Source organism: Miscanthus floridulus, chromosome 17, assembly GCF_019320115.1.
Source record: "Miscanthus floridulus cultivar M001 chromosome 17, ASM1932011v1, whole genome shotgun sequence".
NCBI classification, from domain to species: domain Eukaryota; kingdom Viridiplantae; phylum Streptophyta; class Magnoliopsida; order Poales; family Poaceae; genus Miscanthus; species Miscanthus floridulus.
In genome coordinates, this window is record NC_089596.1 from 73,856,149 (window position 1) to 73,874,083 (window position 17,935).

General features: G+C 44.1%; 1 protein-coding gene and 1 long non-coding RNA gene across 2 annotated transcripts; one reads left to right on the plus strand and one right to left on the minus strand.

Moving 5' to 3' along the window:
* Positions 1-2,103: 2,103 nt before the first annotated feature.
* On the minus strand, positions 2,104-11,554 carry LOC136517255 (CSC1-like protein At4g02900). Its single transcript, XM_066510796.1, has 12 exons — positions 10,957-11,554; positions 9,803-10,186; positions 9,438-9,587; positions 8,876-9,011; positions 8,606-8,707; positions 8,232-8,351; positions 8,006-8,086; positions 7,480-7,820; positions 3,727-3,972; positions 3,288-3,612; positions 2,839-3,072; positions 2,104-2,701 (listed from the first exon to the last, which is right to left on the minus strand). Exons 2-12 carry the CDS (start codon positions 10,114-10,116, stop codon positions 2,444-2,446), a joined length of 2,307 nt encoding a protein of 768 aa, XP_066366893.1. The 5' UTR covers positions 10,117-10,186; positions 10,957-11,554; the 3' UTR covers positions 2,104-2,443.
* On the plus strand, positions 6,114-6,788 carry LOC136516372 (uncharacterized). Its single transcript, XR_010774009.1, has 3 exons — positions 6,114-6,177; positions 6,264-6,335; positions 6,419-6,788. It is a non-coding gene; the product is annotated as an uncharacterized lncRNA (long non-coding RNA).
* Positions 11,555-17,935: the final 6,381 nt, after the last annotated feature.

Genomic DNA, 17,935 nt, shown 5'->3' on the forward strand with positions numbered 1-17,935 from the left:
TTGTGTTGATTATAGGAAACTAAATGACATGACCATAAAAAATAGATTTCCTATGCCTATCATTGAAGAAATTCTAGATGAATTAGCTAGCTCCAAATTTTTCACAAAGTTGGACATGAAATCTGGGTATCACCAAATCAGGATGTTACCAACAGATGAGCGCAAAACTGCTTTTAAGACTCATCAAAGACATTACCAGTTCAAGGTAATGCCTTTTGGCCTCACCAATGCACCTGCCACCTTCCAATGTATTATGAATCAAGTTCTTCAACCATTTCTTAGGCAGTTTGTGCTAGTGTTTTTGGATGATATACTCATATAAAGTGATTCTTGGACTGACCATCTACAACATGTGCAACAGGTGCTGGAAACACTTAGGCAAAATCAGTTTTATCTCAAAAGGTCCGAATGCACATTTGCTCAGTCCAGTCTAGAGTATCTGGGGCACATTATATCTGATAAAGGTGGCAACAGACCCAACCAAAATTGATGATATGCTCAACTGGCCTACACTGTCAACGACTGAGCTCAGAGGATTTTTAGGACTCACAGGATATTATAGGAAGTTTGTCAGTAACTATGGACTGCTAGCAAAGCCACTTACAAACATCCTCAAACTGAAGCAATTCCAGTGGTCTGCTGAAGCACACCAAGCTTTTGACAAGCTCAAAACAGCAATGACAAAAACTGCAGTACTTGCTTTACCCAACTTCAAACTGCAGTTTACAGTGGAAACTGATGCTTGTGCATAGGGAATTGGAGCTATCCTCATGCAAAAAGGCCAACCTATTGCATATCTAAGCAAGGCATTGGGTCCAAGGCACAAGAATTTATCTATATATGAGAAGGAATTCCTGGCTCTGATAATGGCAGTGAAAAAGTGGAGACCCTATCTTCAATTGCAGGAATTCATAATTTTGACAGATCACAAATCTCTGTCATACTTGAATGATTGAATGAGCAAAATCTGCGCTCTGATCTGTAGAGGAAAGCAATGATCAGACTTATGGACTTGAAATTCAAAATTATGTATAAACCTGGTAAAGAAAATTTAGCAACTGATGCTTTGTCAAGAATAGCACACATGTATACCTTGCAGGCAGTTTCTGTAGTGCAGCCTCAGTGGGTTCAAGAGGTTCTCAACTCATAGATGACTGATCCAAAAGCACAGCAACTTCTCACAGAGTTGGCAATTGTTAATCCTAATGCCAAAGGCTTTATCTTGGATCAAGGATTGATCAGAAAGAACAATCTCATTTGGATTGCACATAACTCAGCTTTGTAGACCAAACTTATCACAACTTTTCATGCAAGTGCCATTGGAGGTCACTCAGGGGTGGCTGCAACCTATCACAGACTTAAGAAGCACTTTCATTGGAAAGGAATGAAGAAGGATGTGGACAGTTGCATTAAGCAATGCTCCACATGCCAGCAAGCCAAACACAATAACACCCATCCAGCAGGCTTACTCCAGCCACTGCCTATACCTACTGGAGTATGGAAGGATCTATCCATGGATTTCATTGAAGGACTCCCCAAATCAGAAGGCTACTCAGTGATTTTGGTGGTAGTTGACAGGTTCACCAAGTTTGCTCACTTGTCAAACATCCCTATACTGCCATCACAATAGATCAGTTGTTTCTAGACAACATTGTTAAGTTGCATGGCCAGCCACAATCCATAGTGACCGAAAGAGATACTATCTTTGTTAGCCAATTTTGGAAGCAACTATTCAAGCTGTACAGAGTTAACCTCAATTTCTCAACAGCATATCATCCACAGTCTAATGGTCAAACAGAGCGAGTTAATCAGTGTCTTGAGATGTTTTTGAGGTGGGCTTCCCTTAGCACAACTGTGGTATAATTCATCTTTCCATAGCTCTCTAGGGTGCTCTCCATTCAAAGCCCTATATGGATATGATCCAAATCTAGGAGCCTGTCCAACAGTCACTGCCGAGACTTCCCCTACAGTGGCACAAGTCATTGACAACAGAGAGCAGCACTGTCAGGCACTCAAGCAACGCCTGGAGCAAGCACAAAATCGAATGAAAGTGCAAGCTGATAGACAGTGTTCTGACAGGTAGTTTGAAGTCAGCGATCAGGTGCTGCTACGTCCGCAGCCGTATACCCAATCATCGGTAGCAAGCAGACCGTATCCTAAACTTTCCTACAAGTACTTTGGTCCGTACAGAGTCTTGGAGCGCATTGGGAAGACTTTTTTTTTTTATCATGTCAGGGGAAGACTTACGTCAACTTTGGATGAAGTTCCAGTTCTTAATTGCTCAAATTGTCCTGATGAACTAATGAATTGACAAATTGTAGATCATATATAATACAGCCACTGTTTCACTATCCTACTGCCTCCTTTTGTATTTCCATTTTCTCCAAACATTTACAAGATTACTGGGCTAAAAAATTATATTTGCTCATGAAAGAATCAGGCTTTAGGTAGGAGGCACCCGACTGAATTCCCCTTCATTAGTACCACCAGAACTGGAATTGAATTTGCTTCCCCCTGGTGTGTTCGTGCGAGACTGCCGCTTTGTCACAACGATGGGGTTCTTCTCTTCCTCGTCCATGGCGACAACCTTATATATATCATTTTTCTGGAAGACTGGATGCACATAAGCACCCTTTAGGTACTCTCTCAAATTTAAAGTCGGATCATGCGCCCGTTCCAATGTGTCCTTTACCATAGCATCCTGCCAAATAGAAGCATATGGCAACTTATGTCAGAATAGGTCCCATTTTTGTATGCTTTCCATGCTATTATAGCTTAACATTGATTCATTATGACACTTTATTCAGATATATTTGTGAGCTCATTTTTTTGTCTTACCTGCAAGGGAAACTTCACAAACGCTGGCTCAAACCGGCCCTTGCAAACATAGTGGAACCAAATGGAGAGGACAGGAAGTGGGAGAAGAGCAACAGTGGACTTCTCTGCTTCCTGTGTACTCAGCAATCCCAGTAGGAGGATTTGTGATACTATCAGTGCTATGATTAGTCGCATGTGCACATCTGGCCAGAATTGTGCACCACTTTCGTAGTGCTGACTATATACGTTAATTATCTTGCAAAATAGGGAAAAATATATTAGGGACCCATGTTAGAGAAGATCGATAATAGAGTATGGTACTTGAAGTATCAAATGAAATGTTGGCAAAGTTGTAATCAAAAGTTGCTGTTTTTTTTTTTTTTTTTTGAACACAAAGTTGCTGTTTTTTATGGAATGTGAATAAGATTCCAACAAACATAATGGTGATTTAAACTCAAACAGAGTAGTACCTGATGTCTGAAAACAAGATATGCAAGGCTGAAGAACACTATGATGAAGGGAAGAAGCATTGGTGTGACAACTGCATATACAAGACCAAGCAGAAAATACAGCTGTAATCGTGGTTCTGAGTTGTAAAAATCCAGGCTTCCAGGATCCATGGCCTGCTCGCGGTCGTGCTCCGTTCTGACCAAGAAAGCATTCTTTATATGGAATATGACTAATGCCTTCAACCGAAGAACTTCAGCAGCTATACCAGACCAGCCATCAACCATTATGTATGTCATGAAAAATGTTGCCTTCATAGGAATGGACTCTCCAATAACCTCTGGAATTCTTGAGGTGACACAAGTGAAAATGACATAGAATAAGATAATGCATTTGTTAGGTAGATAGCAAATTTGACCAAAACTATCATAATGCAAGAAATGATATTTTAATTCAGCGTACTTATTAGCGGACTGATGGATGAAGTTGTCTAGTTGTTGGAATGCTGTTCCAGTTATTACACTCCCCAAGAACACATTTACGAAAAGGAAAATGTAGTACTTCATTGCTGTTTTCCTGTCCAATCCAGAGAGCGATGTGTGTCCTTCAATCTTGCTCATGGCCATTAGAATTGTTGGGAGAAGTATAAGAAAGATTTTCAATACGATCCCTGGCAAGAAGCCTTGGATAACTGCTTGAAGGGAATTTCTGCATGACATTGCACGATAGAATTTAGATCCATTAGACAACAATTACCTTGCAAACAATTTATCATACAAAAAGGTGTTGGATTTTATGTATTATGCATTCCAAGGAAAATCTTGGTAACTGCAACCAGTAATTGCACTTTTGTAAATCGACAAACAATATTTTCTTCAAGCGAACATAATTGCATCATTTAATAATTCAAGATACCATATTTGCAACTGAAGGTAAACTGTGATCATAACTTAATAACTTATTATACTAATAAGGTTAGGTCCAATCTGCTTCCTAGAAGTGGTAGCCAAAGCTAACTTTGTAGAAGCAAAAGCTACCCAAACAGGCATTGAGTCAAATGATTTAGCAAGGATGTATTAAAATCACACAATCTACATAAGAGGCTCTGCTCCTTAAACTGATGCCTACTATAGATGGCCATGCAGCCCGCGGGCTCGCGGCCCGGCCCACGGCCCAGCGTTTTGGCCCAGCCCGAGAACGGCATGGCACGGTGGCCACCGGGCCTGGGCCGGCCGGGCCCGAGCGACCAGGACGGGCTTGGGCCGCCACCCTGGCCCGTGGCACGGCACGGGCACGGCCCGGTCCAAAGAGGCGGCCCGGTGGCGGCCCGGTGCCCCCACGGCCCATTGGCTGGCCCAACAAGCCCCCTCCCCGGCTCCCCCTCTTGATATAAAAGGCAGGCGCCGCTGCGGGCCGCCCCTAACCCTAACCTTAGCTTCACATTCCAAATTTCCAATCGCCTCGCCGCTGAGTCGCTGACCGCTCTCCGCTCTCGCCTCGCGTCTGGTGCCTCGACACCTCGACCTCGATCTGTCGCCGCCGTTCGCCTGGTGCTCGCCGGCCCTGCTCCGGTGACCTCGCCGCCGGTCCTGCACCTCGCCTCCCTCCCTCCTTTCCCTCTTCTCCTTCTCCTCCCTCCTTTCCCTCTTCTCCTTCTCCTCCCTCCTTTCCCTCCTCTCCTCCTCCGGTGTACCATACTATCATGTGAGTGGCTTGTGCCTGTCAGTCGTTCCGCTGCCGCTCGCCGTCGTTCTAACCGGTGTCTCTCTCCTCTGGTTCGGTCTTGGGCTCTTGGCTCCCTGGCCTCTTCTCCGGCACTGGGCTCCGGTGGCGTAGGTGGGTCGAAACCCTAACCCTAGATCTGTCTCTCTCTTTCACTCACTGTCACTCTCTTGTCTCTGTTCTTGTAAGTTCTAAATTTGTAATCTTCTTCTTCATCTTCTTCGCAGGTTGGTGCCTGACGCCGTGTCGTCCTCCTCTGGAGGCGCCATGGCAAGCCCACCAGTGTCAAAGCGCCCCTGTCCACCGTCGAGGGGCGGTGCTGGAGCTGGAGCCAGGGGCCGGGGCCGGGCCGGCCGGCCGTCCCCCTCCCCCCCTCCCTCGGCCTCGGATTGGGAGGAGCTGGAAGTGGAGAACGACGACGACATCCGTGAGGATGCAGCCAGGCTGTTCGGCATCGATCTCGGTGACGGTGATGGCACCCATCCGATTAATCTCGAAGATCAAAGGATTCTTTAATGTGCTTGAATTGCTTGCTTAACATACTGGATCCAGTTATAGTTTATACTATGGTGATGTCAAAGCTGAATTGTACAGATTGTTTAACAAGTATGAGTAGAAATTTGGTGGGGCAGCTAGGACTCAAAGGGTTTCACAGCCTTCAGCTCATTGTGGTAAGAGAAAGCAGGCATGGGGAAGGATCTTTGGAGGTCTTGGTGCTTCCCTTGGCTCTGGCTGTTCCCCCTCATCTTCATCTACTCCATCTGGTTCTGGTGTCAGTGAGCTCTCAGCTTACTTGGACAGTGACCCTGTCACATGTTATGAGGAATCCTTTGACATGCTGCTCTGGTGGCGTGACCACAAGCTAACCTATCCAATCCTATCTATTATGGCTCGAGATATCATGTTTGTTCCTGTATCTAGTGTCTCTTCCGAGTCTTGTTTCAGCTGTACAGCTAGGATACTCGAAGACCGACGGCGGCGCTTGTTGCCGGAGCATGTGGAGATGCTCACCTGCATGAAGGACTGGGAGCAAGCAGTAAGAAGAGAACAGCATGCACCTGAGGATGTGGACCTAGAGGAGGCATTCAAGAACCTCTTCCTTGATGGTGAAGGCGAAGCCAGCGGCAGCGGCAGCGGCGGTGCTGCTGGTGCTGGATAGAAGAAGTGAAGAACCTCTCCTCTCGCTCTTAGGTACTCAACTCAAATCTATAACTATAAGTACCAGCCTGTTTACATTAATGGCAAAACAATAACATGAATTATGTACAATTTTACAGGTACTTTTGGACTTCTTTTGCTGTGCTGGATACAACAAGTGAAGAAGAACTGGAGAGAGGAGAGCCTGAGAGGTACTGACTGTCTACCTCAACTAAATACTATGACTCAATCAACTCAATACTTTTGGACTGATTGGATTCTTCTATTTTTGCAGGTACTTTTGGAGTTTTGGTCTTTTGCTGGTGGCTGGTGCTGTGCTGGACTGCTGGTCTGTTGTGCTGTGCTGTGAAGCTGTGTGTGTGACTGTGAGTCTGTGTGTCTGTGACAGTAAGAAGAGTGAGTGACTGAGTGTGGACTCTGATTCTATCATTCTGTTTCTGTGAACTTTGCTACAGCCATTCTGTGAACTTTGCCACAGCTGTTGGCTTTTGTAATAACACATTAAGACTAAGACTTTGAGCTGGCTGCACTCTTTTTTTCTTTTTAGGGTTTCTTACAAGGGTGAGTTTTACCTAGAAAGGTTTTTAATGAGGCGGCATTGCACAAAACAGCTCCTTTTGATCATCATTTTCATATAATCTAGTCTCCTTTTGTCTTTGTGCTGTGATATGTGATGTGAACTGTCAGTCTGTCACTGTGAATGAAAATGGTAACTTGATCAGTTGATCAGTTAACAGTTGTGTGAATGTGAATGTGAATGTTGAATGTTGATCAGATCAGTTCATAACTGTGTATGAACGTGAATGTTGATAACTGTATGTGAATGTGAATGAAAATGTGATCTTTTGTTTGTTGAAATTTGAAAATGAAGTGTTTCAGCACTTGGTGGTTTTTTGGAGGTGTTTTTTTGCCTGTCGGACTGTAGGCCGGCCCAGCACGGTGAAAATGGCCGTGCCCAACGGGCGGCACGGCACGGCCAAATGGCCCACGGGCCGTGCCTTGGGCCGAAGGCCAGGCACGAGCACGGTGCAGGCACGGCCCGACAGGCACGGCGGCCCGTTGAGGCACGACACTGTTCCGGGCCGGCACGGCCCGATGGCCATGTATAATGCCTACTAATAAATTTCAAACATTGACCATCTTATTTTAAAATGCGCCCAATATTGTGGCAAAAACAAGCCCACTTGGACACCATATTGATGAGTCACTGGAAGTCAGCGTGACAATAGTTAAGTTGCAAGATGGTAGGATTAAGTGAAACCTACTTGTAAAATAGCATGCCAAAAATGCTTTTTCATGATACTTAACTGTAAACTAACAAATATTAACACTTACCTTTCTATTATAGGTTTCAAGAAAGGAAGCACCTTCACGATCTCTTCTAGGTTTGCCAACGATTGGACAATAGCAATTGGTATCATGAAGAAAAAGGTCAGAAAGAAGAAGGCAACAGCTACAATAAGCCTCCTAACTGAGAGCTCAACAAAAGGGATTGCGAGATTAGCCCAGAAAATATCACGAGGTTCTGGAGCCCACTCAGTTAACCACACGGTCGGATTACTTGTCTGCTGTGTTTGAGCACAAACCGCAGCCCCCCACTGTGTTTTGAAAGACACAAATGCTGCTGGCATGATATAGTTTGGATCAGTGATCACCTTTTGCCTCTCCTCGTCCTCCTGCAATGCATGTGAAAATGTTGTATAAATGGTATCTAGTAAATTGGTTGTAGAATTGAAGGAAGCAAGGAGTACTATAAATGGTATCAAGTAAATTGGTTGTAGAATTGAAGGAAGCAAGGAGGGTTCCTGACAGTCTGACGATAGTATCAACTGATGAAGAGGTGGTTGTTGCTTTAGTATACCTGTTTACATAAATCCTCAATTTCTTTTTGGTAGTATTCTATAGCATCCACTCTTTGTCCCCAAAGACCCCACAGTCCTGTCTGTAAGAAATTTACTGGAGTTATACCACTTGCAATCTTTTATGTATCCATTGAAATTGCATTTTAGATGGCAAAAGTCGTTCAGTGCAAGAGAAAAAAAAAAGCCATTCAGTGCAAGAGAATGTCTGAAACAGAGAAGTTGTACCTTTATTTTTGGCCTTTTTGCAGGGTTTTTAGCATGCTTGTTTTCGTAGTAGATTAACCAGTTTTGCAGTCCTTTTTTCTTCTCAACCAAGCCAGAAAGGTGGTTTGCATTGTATACAATCTGTTGACCAGATTTATAAAGTTACTCTAGAAGCAAAATTTGAACTGGAATGGACATGTGATCTCTCATTCAAAAAAGAACAAGACAGGAAAAGAAGCAACTCTTTCTGCATGAGTTGAAGAGTTAAGAAGTACAATCAAAGAAGAAACCCAAATATAAACAATTATTTATTTATTTATTTATTTTCTAATTGCCTGATCATATAAATCATCATGACAGTACTACAGTACACATAATCAAATGAAAGTTATAACCTGGTGACTAAGGTAATGATCACGGTGATTCACAGCAAAGAAGTGCTCAACGTGCTCACTAACTGATTCATCTGGGTCTGGAGGTACATTTCGCACAAGAACCTAAATAAATAAGAAAAGGGTCAGGACTTAGGAGTGGCAATTAGGAAATTTTACAGTTCAACAAGTTTCCTGAAATAAATAATGTTTTCATTGAATAGGACGCAGACTTAACAAATAAATATAGTAAAACTGACACGTTTACTGAAACTGTAAGGATAGAACATTTACTGTGTATTGATCAGGTCGACGATTTTGATTAGCAAGGAAGCGCAACCTCATCGTTGTCACAACCTTATACTCGTGATACAACACAAAGAACGTCCAAAATGTAAACACATAGGACATCGCTATGTGTGCCCAAAACCTATGAAAATAGTTCAAGAATTCAGTAGATATATCTCTTCACTCAAAAAGACAAAATAGAAAATTTATCTGACTATGCGAAGTAATAGGAGAAATGAAAGAATATGTCAATCCTCAACTACATAAATGCACAGATGCTTGAAAAAAAAATTGAAGATATCAGAAATGATTGTGTTTCTTTTGATCATAATCTTACAATTGCAGTCAATCTTTTTGTGTTCTAATTAAGACTCTATGCTAATCTCCAACAAGACTGAGAAAATGGATATAAGATATCTGAAAATGAGAGGTTAGAACAAGCCCAATCGAATGGAGTGTATCATGCAGCACAAAACTATCTCGATAAAAAGGAGGCATGCTCAATTCTAGCATTGCAAGATGCACTAAACAGCACATATCATAAGCAAGTAGTAGAATTAGTTCACACCTTTTTGAACCTTTTCCTAGATTTGATATTGAAAGCTTGTCAATTTCGTCATAACTTAGTCCCTTTTCATTTTCCAATGTTCCACTAGTCCAATTGACAGGAACTAGAACAGAAAATGCTAGCAGAGCAATTGGCACAAATATTTTTAAACTGCAAATGAAGAACATAATTCAGCATCAGGAAATATAATGTACTAATGCTATAAATATACTGATTTTCCAGTGTATATATATGTTCCAACAAGTCAAATGATCATGTTCTAACATCAAGCTGGCAGTCTAAATAATTATTTTTTAACTTTAAAGACATGAAACTAAAAACAATCATGCAATGTGAAAATTGAGAAACACGAATATCATGCTCACCCAAGAAGATAAATGCGGGCATATACCGCAGAGTCTAGTCCCGCATGCTCAATAAGTTCAGGTTCTGGCATTTTCAGTGCTGCAGGCATCCAGTTTAGAAACCGGATATATGTTGACAAATCTGCATTCACAAACTTCGAGAAAACAGTTCCCAATTGCCTTGGGCTGCTTCTTGTCCCTTTGAGGTACCATTTTGGAAAGTATACCCGATCGTTAATAGGCTGTATCCTCAGAACAGCAAATGCAAGAAGGAAACCCACTGCAGATAGTATGTTTAGTCCCGCAGAAACTCCAATATCAGTGAGGGAACCCATATCTCTATTATGGGATTCACTACTGAATAAGCATCATAGAGTAGTATTAGCAAGCTGTTGAAGCAAAAGGCTGCATATAAACAAACAAACAGTCAAGAGAAGTAGGACATTGACATTTGCAATAATAAATATGTCCGCTGGTTGGTCCATCAAATGAAACTAGGTCATAGATTAGGTTCTTGTTAACACAACAATAGTTAGTGTCAAGGCCCTTGATCAATGCTCTGAAGATGAAGGAGAATATATAAAAGGCACGGCAGAAGCTAGGTATCATATATATAGAGGCCATAGAACCAGTGGCGGAGCTAGTAAATTCTCATGCCTAGCTAGGGCCAACATTTAAGCCCCTTTGACAGGTAACAAAATTAATGCATAAAATGAATTATGTGTACAATATTTCAATTTCATGCTTAATGAACAACAAACACAATGCAAGTGAAAATCAAAATACCTAACTAATGACCCTTCGGTTTAACATCACCTCTCCTATCTTTATGAGTTTACCGATGCTAGCATGTGAATGTCACCCTAGTTTGTCGTTCAAACCACCTATGTACTTTGAACCAATTTGGCCTTGGGCCCCTAAATGAAATGCATCAGGTGGGGGATCCTCTCCCCCTCCGTAGACTTCTAAAAAAAAAGAATGTCAGCCTACACTACAAGTTGGACACTTAACAAAAGTTAGGGTGCAATATGCAAAATACAAAAAACTAGGGATGCAATCTAGGTCATCCTTATCGTATACAAATTCTAGTAAACTATAAACAATTTGTGCAGCTGAATTAGAGATGCGATTTGGGGCGTGTGATGGGAAAATGCCGTGGGGATTTTGCAACTAACCTGCTGGGCGCTGCTGCCAGGATTCGTTGCTGCCTTGCCGGCGCCCGGCATGCTGCGTGACGTGGCCACTGCCGGCCTGCCGCACTCCCCGGTATCCCTCCTCCCGCGGTCCCGCCTCTGTTGCCCCGTCAAGCACGAGCACCGTGTCCGCCTCTGCTGTCCTGCCCCACACAAGGACGGCGGCGCCTCCGCTGCCCGCCTGCCGGCCCGATTCTTCCGCGCCACCGCCCGCCGGTCCCTCGCTTTGGCCGTGCACTCACGCTAGCGCTAGGAGCACGCCGGCGCCGGCGCCGGCGCCTAGGTTTGCACGTGAGAGCCGAGAGGAGAGGCCAAGACGAGACTGGTGTGACGGAGGGGCGGATGGGGATCACGATCACCGCGCGCGTATCTACGCCTGCAGTCAGGACGAGAGCCGAGAGGAGAGAGAAGCCGTGGGCCGTGAGCCCGTGAATCCTTCTTCGACCGGCGCCTCCGCCTGCAGCAAGGTGATAGCCCCGGCAATCTCCCCTCCTCGCGTTCTCCGCACTAGCAATTGGGCGATCAAGTGGCCGTGGCGAAGGGTGGAGGAGGCCAGGGATGCGTTTACGAAGGCGAAGCACACGAGAATTGGACAAATCGTAAGCCGGCGGTGCGTGCCGTCCCCGGCCAGCAATATATATATATATATATATATATATATATATATATATATATATATATATAGACACACACACACACACACAAGAAGTGCTATATTATATTATATACGGAGTACAGATGAGTCGGGTCCCACTTTCTTGTGTGTCCGGCAGACCACCGAAGCCATGCCAACGGGGAGGCAAGTCGTCTGCACTTCCACGGCTCGTGACTTCGTGAGCACCACACCTGCTGCCAAGTGTGTGTGGCTGTCTTTTTGACCAGATGTATCTCAAGTATCTAATAATAGAATGTACTGATTTTTTTATATAATTGACGACATCGAGATAGTGTTTGAAGAATGCATGCCTTACATTATGGATATTCTTGTTCTCACCACGACTACGTATTAACGTCTTCTTGACTGATTCTTCTAACTAGATAGGGGCTCGGGGGCTACATCTGGCGGGTATATTCATACGCCCCAGGTGGATACAAAGCCAACTGACTCGATCACAACCGACATTGGGCGACAGGTTGGACGCGCCCGCCCCCATCGCTCAACCGTCCTACCCATGCGACCGTCGATCAGGCAAGGTGGACAGATCACCCAACGGCCACAAGGCGGACCTCCCGAGCGATCCACCACCCAATGGCCGGCTCCTGTGCCACACGAAGGGCTATCAGAGGCCCGCCAGCCCTCGCAGTCTAAGGCAAAACGACATGCGCCTTCGGTGATGGGACTGTCGCAATAGTGGACGCAAAAGGCAGTTGTGATAGGAGGTGACTATAGGCGTCACCCTATAGGCCGCAGAGGGTAGAAACCGCTGCACGGGACGGCTCTTTCAACAACACGTGCAGGCATCAAGATGACGAGATTTGGCTCCGGATCTACGACGCATCCGGGGAATCTCGATCGCCCTGCAGTCTCCTTTGGAATGCGCCAATGCCCCAACTTCTCTAAAACTGCTTTGTATGCGGATGCGTAAGGCAAGGAAGGGCGCCATTAGGGCAAGACGAGAAACAACACAAAAAATGATCAGAGAGCAAGTTAGCTAAGATTGGCCGATCCGATGACTAGCTCACACCTGTACTCACATGTCCATTTTGCCTGCTCGATTGTAACCCCTTCTTCCGAACACTAACACGAATTCTCTGTTGGACGTAGGGCACAAGCCTAAACCAAGATAAACTTCTTATGTCTTAAGTGTTAGGCCAACAAAACCCATATATCGGCATTCTAATTACTAACAAGACCACGACACTCAAGGGTTCCAATGGTGTGGCCTCTCTAGGCCCCCGAATGATTGGGGTCCTTTAACAGGATGTACTCTACAGTGTAGCAATTGTGTAGCTATATAAGCATGCCTAGGTCCAGCCATTAGCGGGAGCGGAGACTGCAAATGAAGAACATAATGCAACATCAGGAAATATACACTGAAATTGTGTAGCTATGTAAGCATGCACCGGTGCAACACACCTGCAGTGCGTTGCTGTGTTTTCGATGAGGATGAGTGTGAACTATATAATCTAAGGGGGTGTTTGGTTCGAATTACTAAACTTTAGTAGCTACTAAACGGTTTAGTCACAAGCTTTTTTAGTAGCTTTTAGTCATAGTGTTTGGTTAAAAAGTTACTAAAGTAACTAAAAACTACTAAATTTAATAGCTACTAGACGAACCAAACAGACCCTAATAATAGAATATAGTTCTATATATCTATTATTTTTGTTTTCTTGTGATCGACCACACCAAGCTAAGGCTATGTTGAAGAATGCATGCCCTAGCATCTTCTGTGTGACATCCTTATTCTTGCAGCTGAGATGGCACGATGACCAACGTCGAGAGCACCAACAAACCAGCATAGATTATAAGCTGGAACAGTATTTTTCTCTCACACCAAATCAGTCAACAGTAAATAATTCACAGGCAGCTTATGCCCTTTTGACCCTCTAGACGTACAAGCTCCAAGAAATTCATAAACGTCAACCAGAACTGACACTGACCGTCTTTTTTATTAAATTTATATAATACAATAATAATATTTATGATACTAGATTCTTTATTAATTATATTAATTATAATAGTGAATATGCACGTGTGCCACGCACGTGGATTAAAAAAACTCATTCGTAAGTGGCAATAAAATTCTAGCTTTTGTTGAAGTGGAAAATTCCATTATTCAGTTACAGCTGCCAAATTGACAACTACGTTCATCTATACAACTGAGATTACTGTAATTATATTAATTATATTTTTATAGTATACTTATTTGATGTCATAAATATTTATAATTCTTCTTATATTTTTAGTTAAACTTAAGATGATTTGACTCTTAAAAAATTAAAATGTAGTATATTTTAGTACGGAGGTAGTAGCCTGCAGACCGGAAGCACCGAAGCAGCAGCAGCTAGCAGCTATTCTATTCTACTCTAGTAAAAACCATCCCCAAGGTCCATAAGACAGGAAACAAACATTCACCTATGTGACTGTCGATGCGGGACCCACAGGATACCCCGCAAGGGAGAGAGAAGATCTAGTCCAACTAGGATTCTCCCCATGTAATCTTAGTAGTATAGCTATTAAGTAATCCTACTAGGAAATCTCATTGTAAACGGACTAGGACTCTGGCCTCCTGACTATATAAAGGAGGGCAGGGCTCCTGAGACAGAACGACCATTGTACAACACAACACTTGACAATCAATCCAACGCAAAGGCTAACGCCGACTGGACGTAAGGTTATTACTCGATCTACGATCGAGGGCCTGAACCAGGATAAATCGACTGTGTCTTGCGTTAACCATCGAGTTCGGCATACGCCGAAGCCTGAACATACTGCCCCGGGTACCCCCGTGGCAGGCTATCGGCGGTGAAACATCGACAGCTGGCGCGCCAGGTAGGGGATTTCGGCGACTTTGCATCCGAGAACTCGATGGACCTCGACAACATAATCTTCCCGACGGGATCAACTTTCATCTTCGGCTCGTGGATCTGCGAGGCGGACAACAACGGCAAGCTTCAGGGCCATCTCCTCAAAGATCCAGATCGTCATAAAGAATTTCATATTTCACCAACTACAACGGATCAGCTTACCAGAAGATTCGCACAACTCACAGTATCCGATTCAAATCAGATCTCACAGCCACTCATATCCGATTCGAATTCAAACATCAAGGCGAAGTTTTATCCGAGTGCTTTCAAAAAACCGAGTTCTTTTTTGGCAAGATTCCAGAGCACAACCCAAAACAACTCGGATTACCCTCAGAGTTCTTCCAAGAAGTCGAGTTCTTTTCCATTTGGGCTCGACAACATGGCAAAATCCTATCAGGGACAGTTCGAAAGATCTTTCAATCCAAGATGCGGGATACCACTGACAGGAGCTCAGGAGGGTCTCGTGCTAACAATAACATCCCAAGACTGCATCATCCACTGGCCAGGTTCTGTTCCTGAGGACAGCGGTACCCAACTAGTCGGCACGACGACGACAGCAATTCTACCCTACCAAGAAGGAGACTCGATCTACGACACCGAGGCATCCACTAAAGTTATTAACAACTCCGACAGCATGAAAACTAACGCCAATAACAGAACGACTCATGCGCGAGAAGTGCTCATGGTTCGACGACCGCGGTCACCATTAAATCCCCCAGAAGTACCCGATGTTAGATCATCAGATGAATCAGAATCCAACATATCACCTTTTGCCCAAGGCTACGACGGAGAAACAGATAGTCAGAAACAAGCTAGAGAAAGAAAAAACAAGTTGAAGCAAGGGCGTCAACACCGTGCTAGGCAGCGCAGGGAAGCTTGGATCAGATACGAGTCAGAATTGGCAGAGTACGACAAAAGAAAATCGCAACGAGAAGTCGAGGGGAGACGCACGGCGAATACACCTTACGATAAGATTCAAGAAGCATTAGAAGAACTCAGAAAAACTTCACATCCCAGTGAGAAGTATGAACAGCTCCAGGACTTGCTCCGACCGACGATCCCAAAAACGCATGAAGAGAGAGCTCGATCAAGACTACCCGCCAAATCAACAACCCATAGGCAAGAAGATCAAAATCAAAGGAAAAATCCGCTTTCGAAAGACTTGGGCCGGGTGGAAGCCATGACGAAGGAAGTAGGAAGGAACATAATCAAGGCCACCGATTTGAACAACCAAAGAAGACTAGGAGTAGGGTACCTACCCAGACAATCTCGCAAGATTATTCCTGTCAGAACGACAGTTGGCCAGAAGAAGGTGCCGAATCCGAATTCAAAGAAACCAAGACGCACGACAGATTCCCCTGTTTCGCGAACAGGCTTACATTGGTACGATTACCTCACAAATTCAAACCGTCTAACCACTCCAAGTATGATGGCAAAACTGAACCAAGGCAATGGCTCAGAATATATTCACAATCAATTGAACTAGCCGGAGGAGACGACGATATCAAAACCCTGTTCTTTCCCATGGCACTGGAAGCCATGCCTCTCCAATGGTTCGACAAACTGAACCCAGGATCTATCAGAAATTGGGAGGATTTGCAAAGAGCTTTTTGTGAGAATTTTGCGGGAATCATTACACATCCAATCACCCATGCAGAATTAAAAGGACTCAAGCAAAAGGGAGGTGAAAGTCTCAGAAATTACTATCGACGATTCGGCGAACTACGAGCTCAAGTGCATGACATAACCGAACGAGAAGTAATTGAAGCTTTCTCTCACGGAATCATGGCTAGGTGGCAATTTCAAGACTTCTGCAAAGAAAATCCGAGAAACAATGAAGAATTCAGACGAACAGTAGAAAAGATGATTACTGCAGAAGAAAAAACACGAGAAAGGTTCCCGGACAGAAACAACCAGGACAACTCGGACAAGCAAAATCATCGAAACAGCAGACATCAAGAAAGAAAACGTAGACCAGACAATACTGTGGCAATGGCCGACAAATCAAAGAAGTTTACCAAACCCAGAAGATATGATGACATTGAAAACATACGTTGCCCATTACACCCTAGTGGGAGGCACACCATCGGAAATTGCTATACTTTCAAAGATCGATACACAAGAAAAGATAGTAAAGAAGACACTAAAGAGGACAATCAGAAAAGAGAAGAAGACAACCACGAGGACAAAGGATTCCAAAAACCTAGGGGAACGGTAGCAGTGATTTTCTCAGGAGCTCCGGATTGCAGAAGCAAACATCAAGAAAAACTAGCACTGCGGACCATTATGACCGCAGAACCGGCTACACCAAGATACCTCAATTGGTCACAGTATCCTATCCAATTCACCAGACAAGACCAATGGACTAGCGTGGGAAACGCAGGCCATTATCCATTGGTTCTGGATCCAACTATAGCTGGTATGACCGTCACCAAAGTACTAATCGATGGAGGAGTTGGGCTTAACATCATCTTTTCAGAAACTCTAAGGAAAATGGGACTACAACTCGCCGGGATGATTACACCAACAAGCACACCTTTTTACGGAATAGTACCCGGCAAAGCAGCCATGCCACTCGGACAAATTACTTTACCTGTTACCTTTGGAACTCCTTCAAACTACCGAACAGAGTTTATCAAATTCGAAGTCGCCGACTTCGATTCATCATATCATGCAATCCTAGGACGTCCAGCACTGGCCAAATTCATGGCAATACCACATTATCCGTACTTACTGCTTAAGATGCCAGGACCCCACGGTATCCTTTCTCTTCGAAGCGATTTAAAGCACGCTTTTGACTGCGACGTTCAGGCAATCCAAATTGCGGCTAAAGCACAAGCTGACAATGGAAGAAAAGAAATAGCCGCAATCGCTGCAGAAACAAGCCAAGAAGAATTAGAAATACCGGCTAAAAACCCAGTATCATCGCACCACCAAAAGAAGCCGACGTCAAGCAAATCGACTTAGGCACAGGCGACACCTCCAAGACAGCAACTATCAGTGCTCACCTCTCGGCAAAATAGGAACTCGTGCTCACCAACTTTCTTCGGGACAACAAAGATATCTTCGCCTGAAAGCCAGCCGACATGCCAGGAGTCCCAAGGGAGTTGGCTGAGCACAGAATTGATGTTAACGAAGGCTCCAAACCTGTAAAACAACGGTTACGACGATTCTCACCCGACAAGAAGGCAGCAATTAAAAAGGAAATAACAAAACTGATGGCAGCCGGATTCATCAGGGAAATCCTTCATCCAGATTGGCTAGCCAACCCGGTCCTTGTACAGAAGAAAAACACGGACGAGTGGCGTATGTGCGTCGATTACACAGATCTCAACAAACATTGCCCAAAAGATCCGTTCGGGCTACCACGCATTGACCAGATAGTTGACTCAACAGCAGGATCTGCGTTATTATCTTTTCTCGATTGCTATTC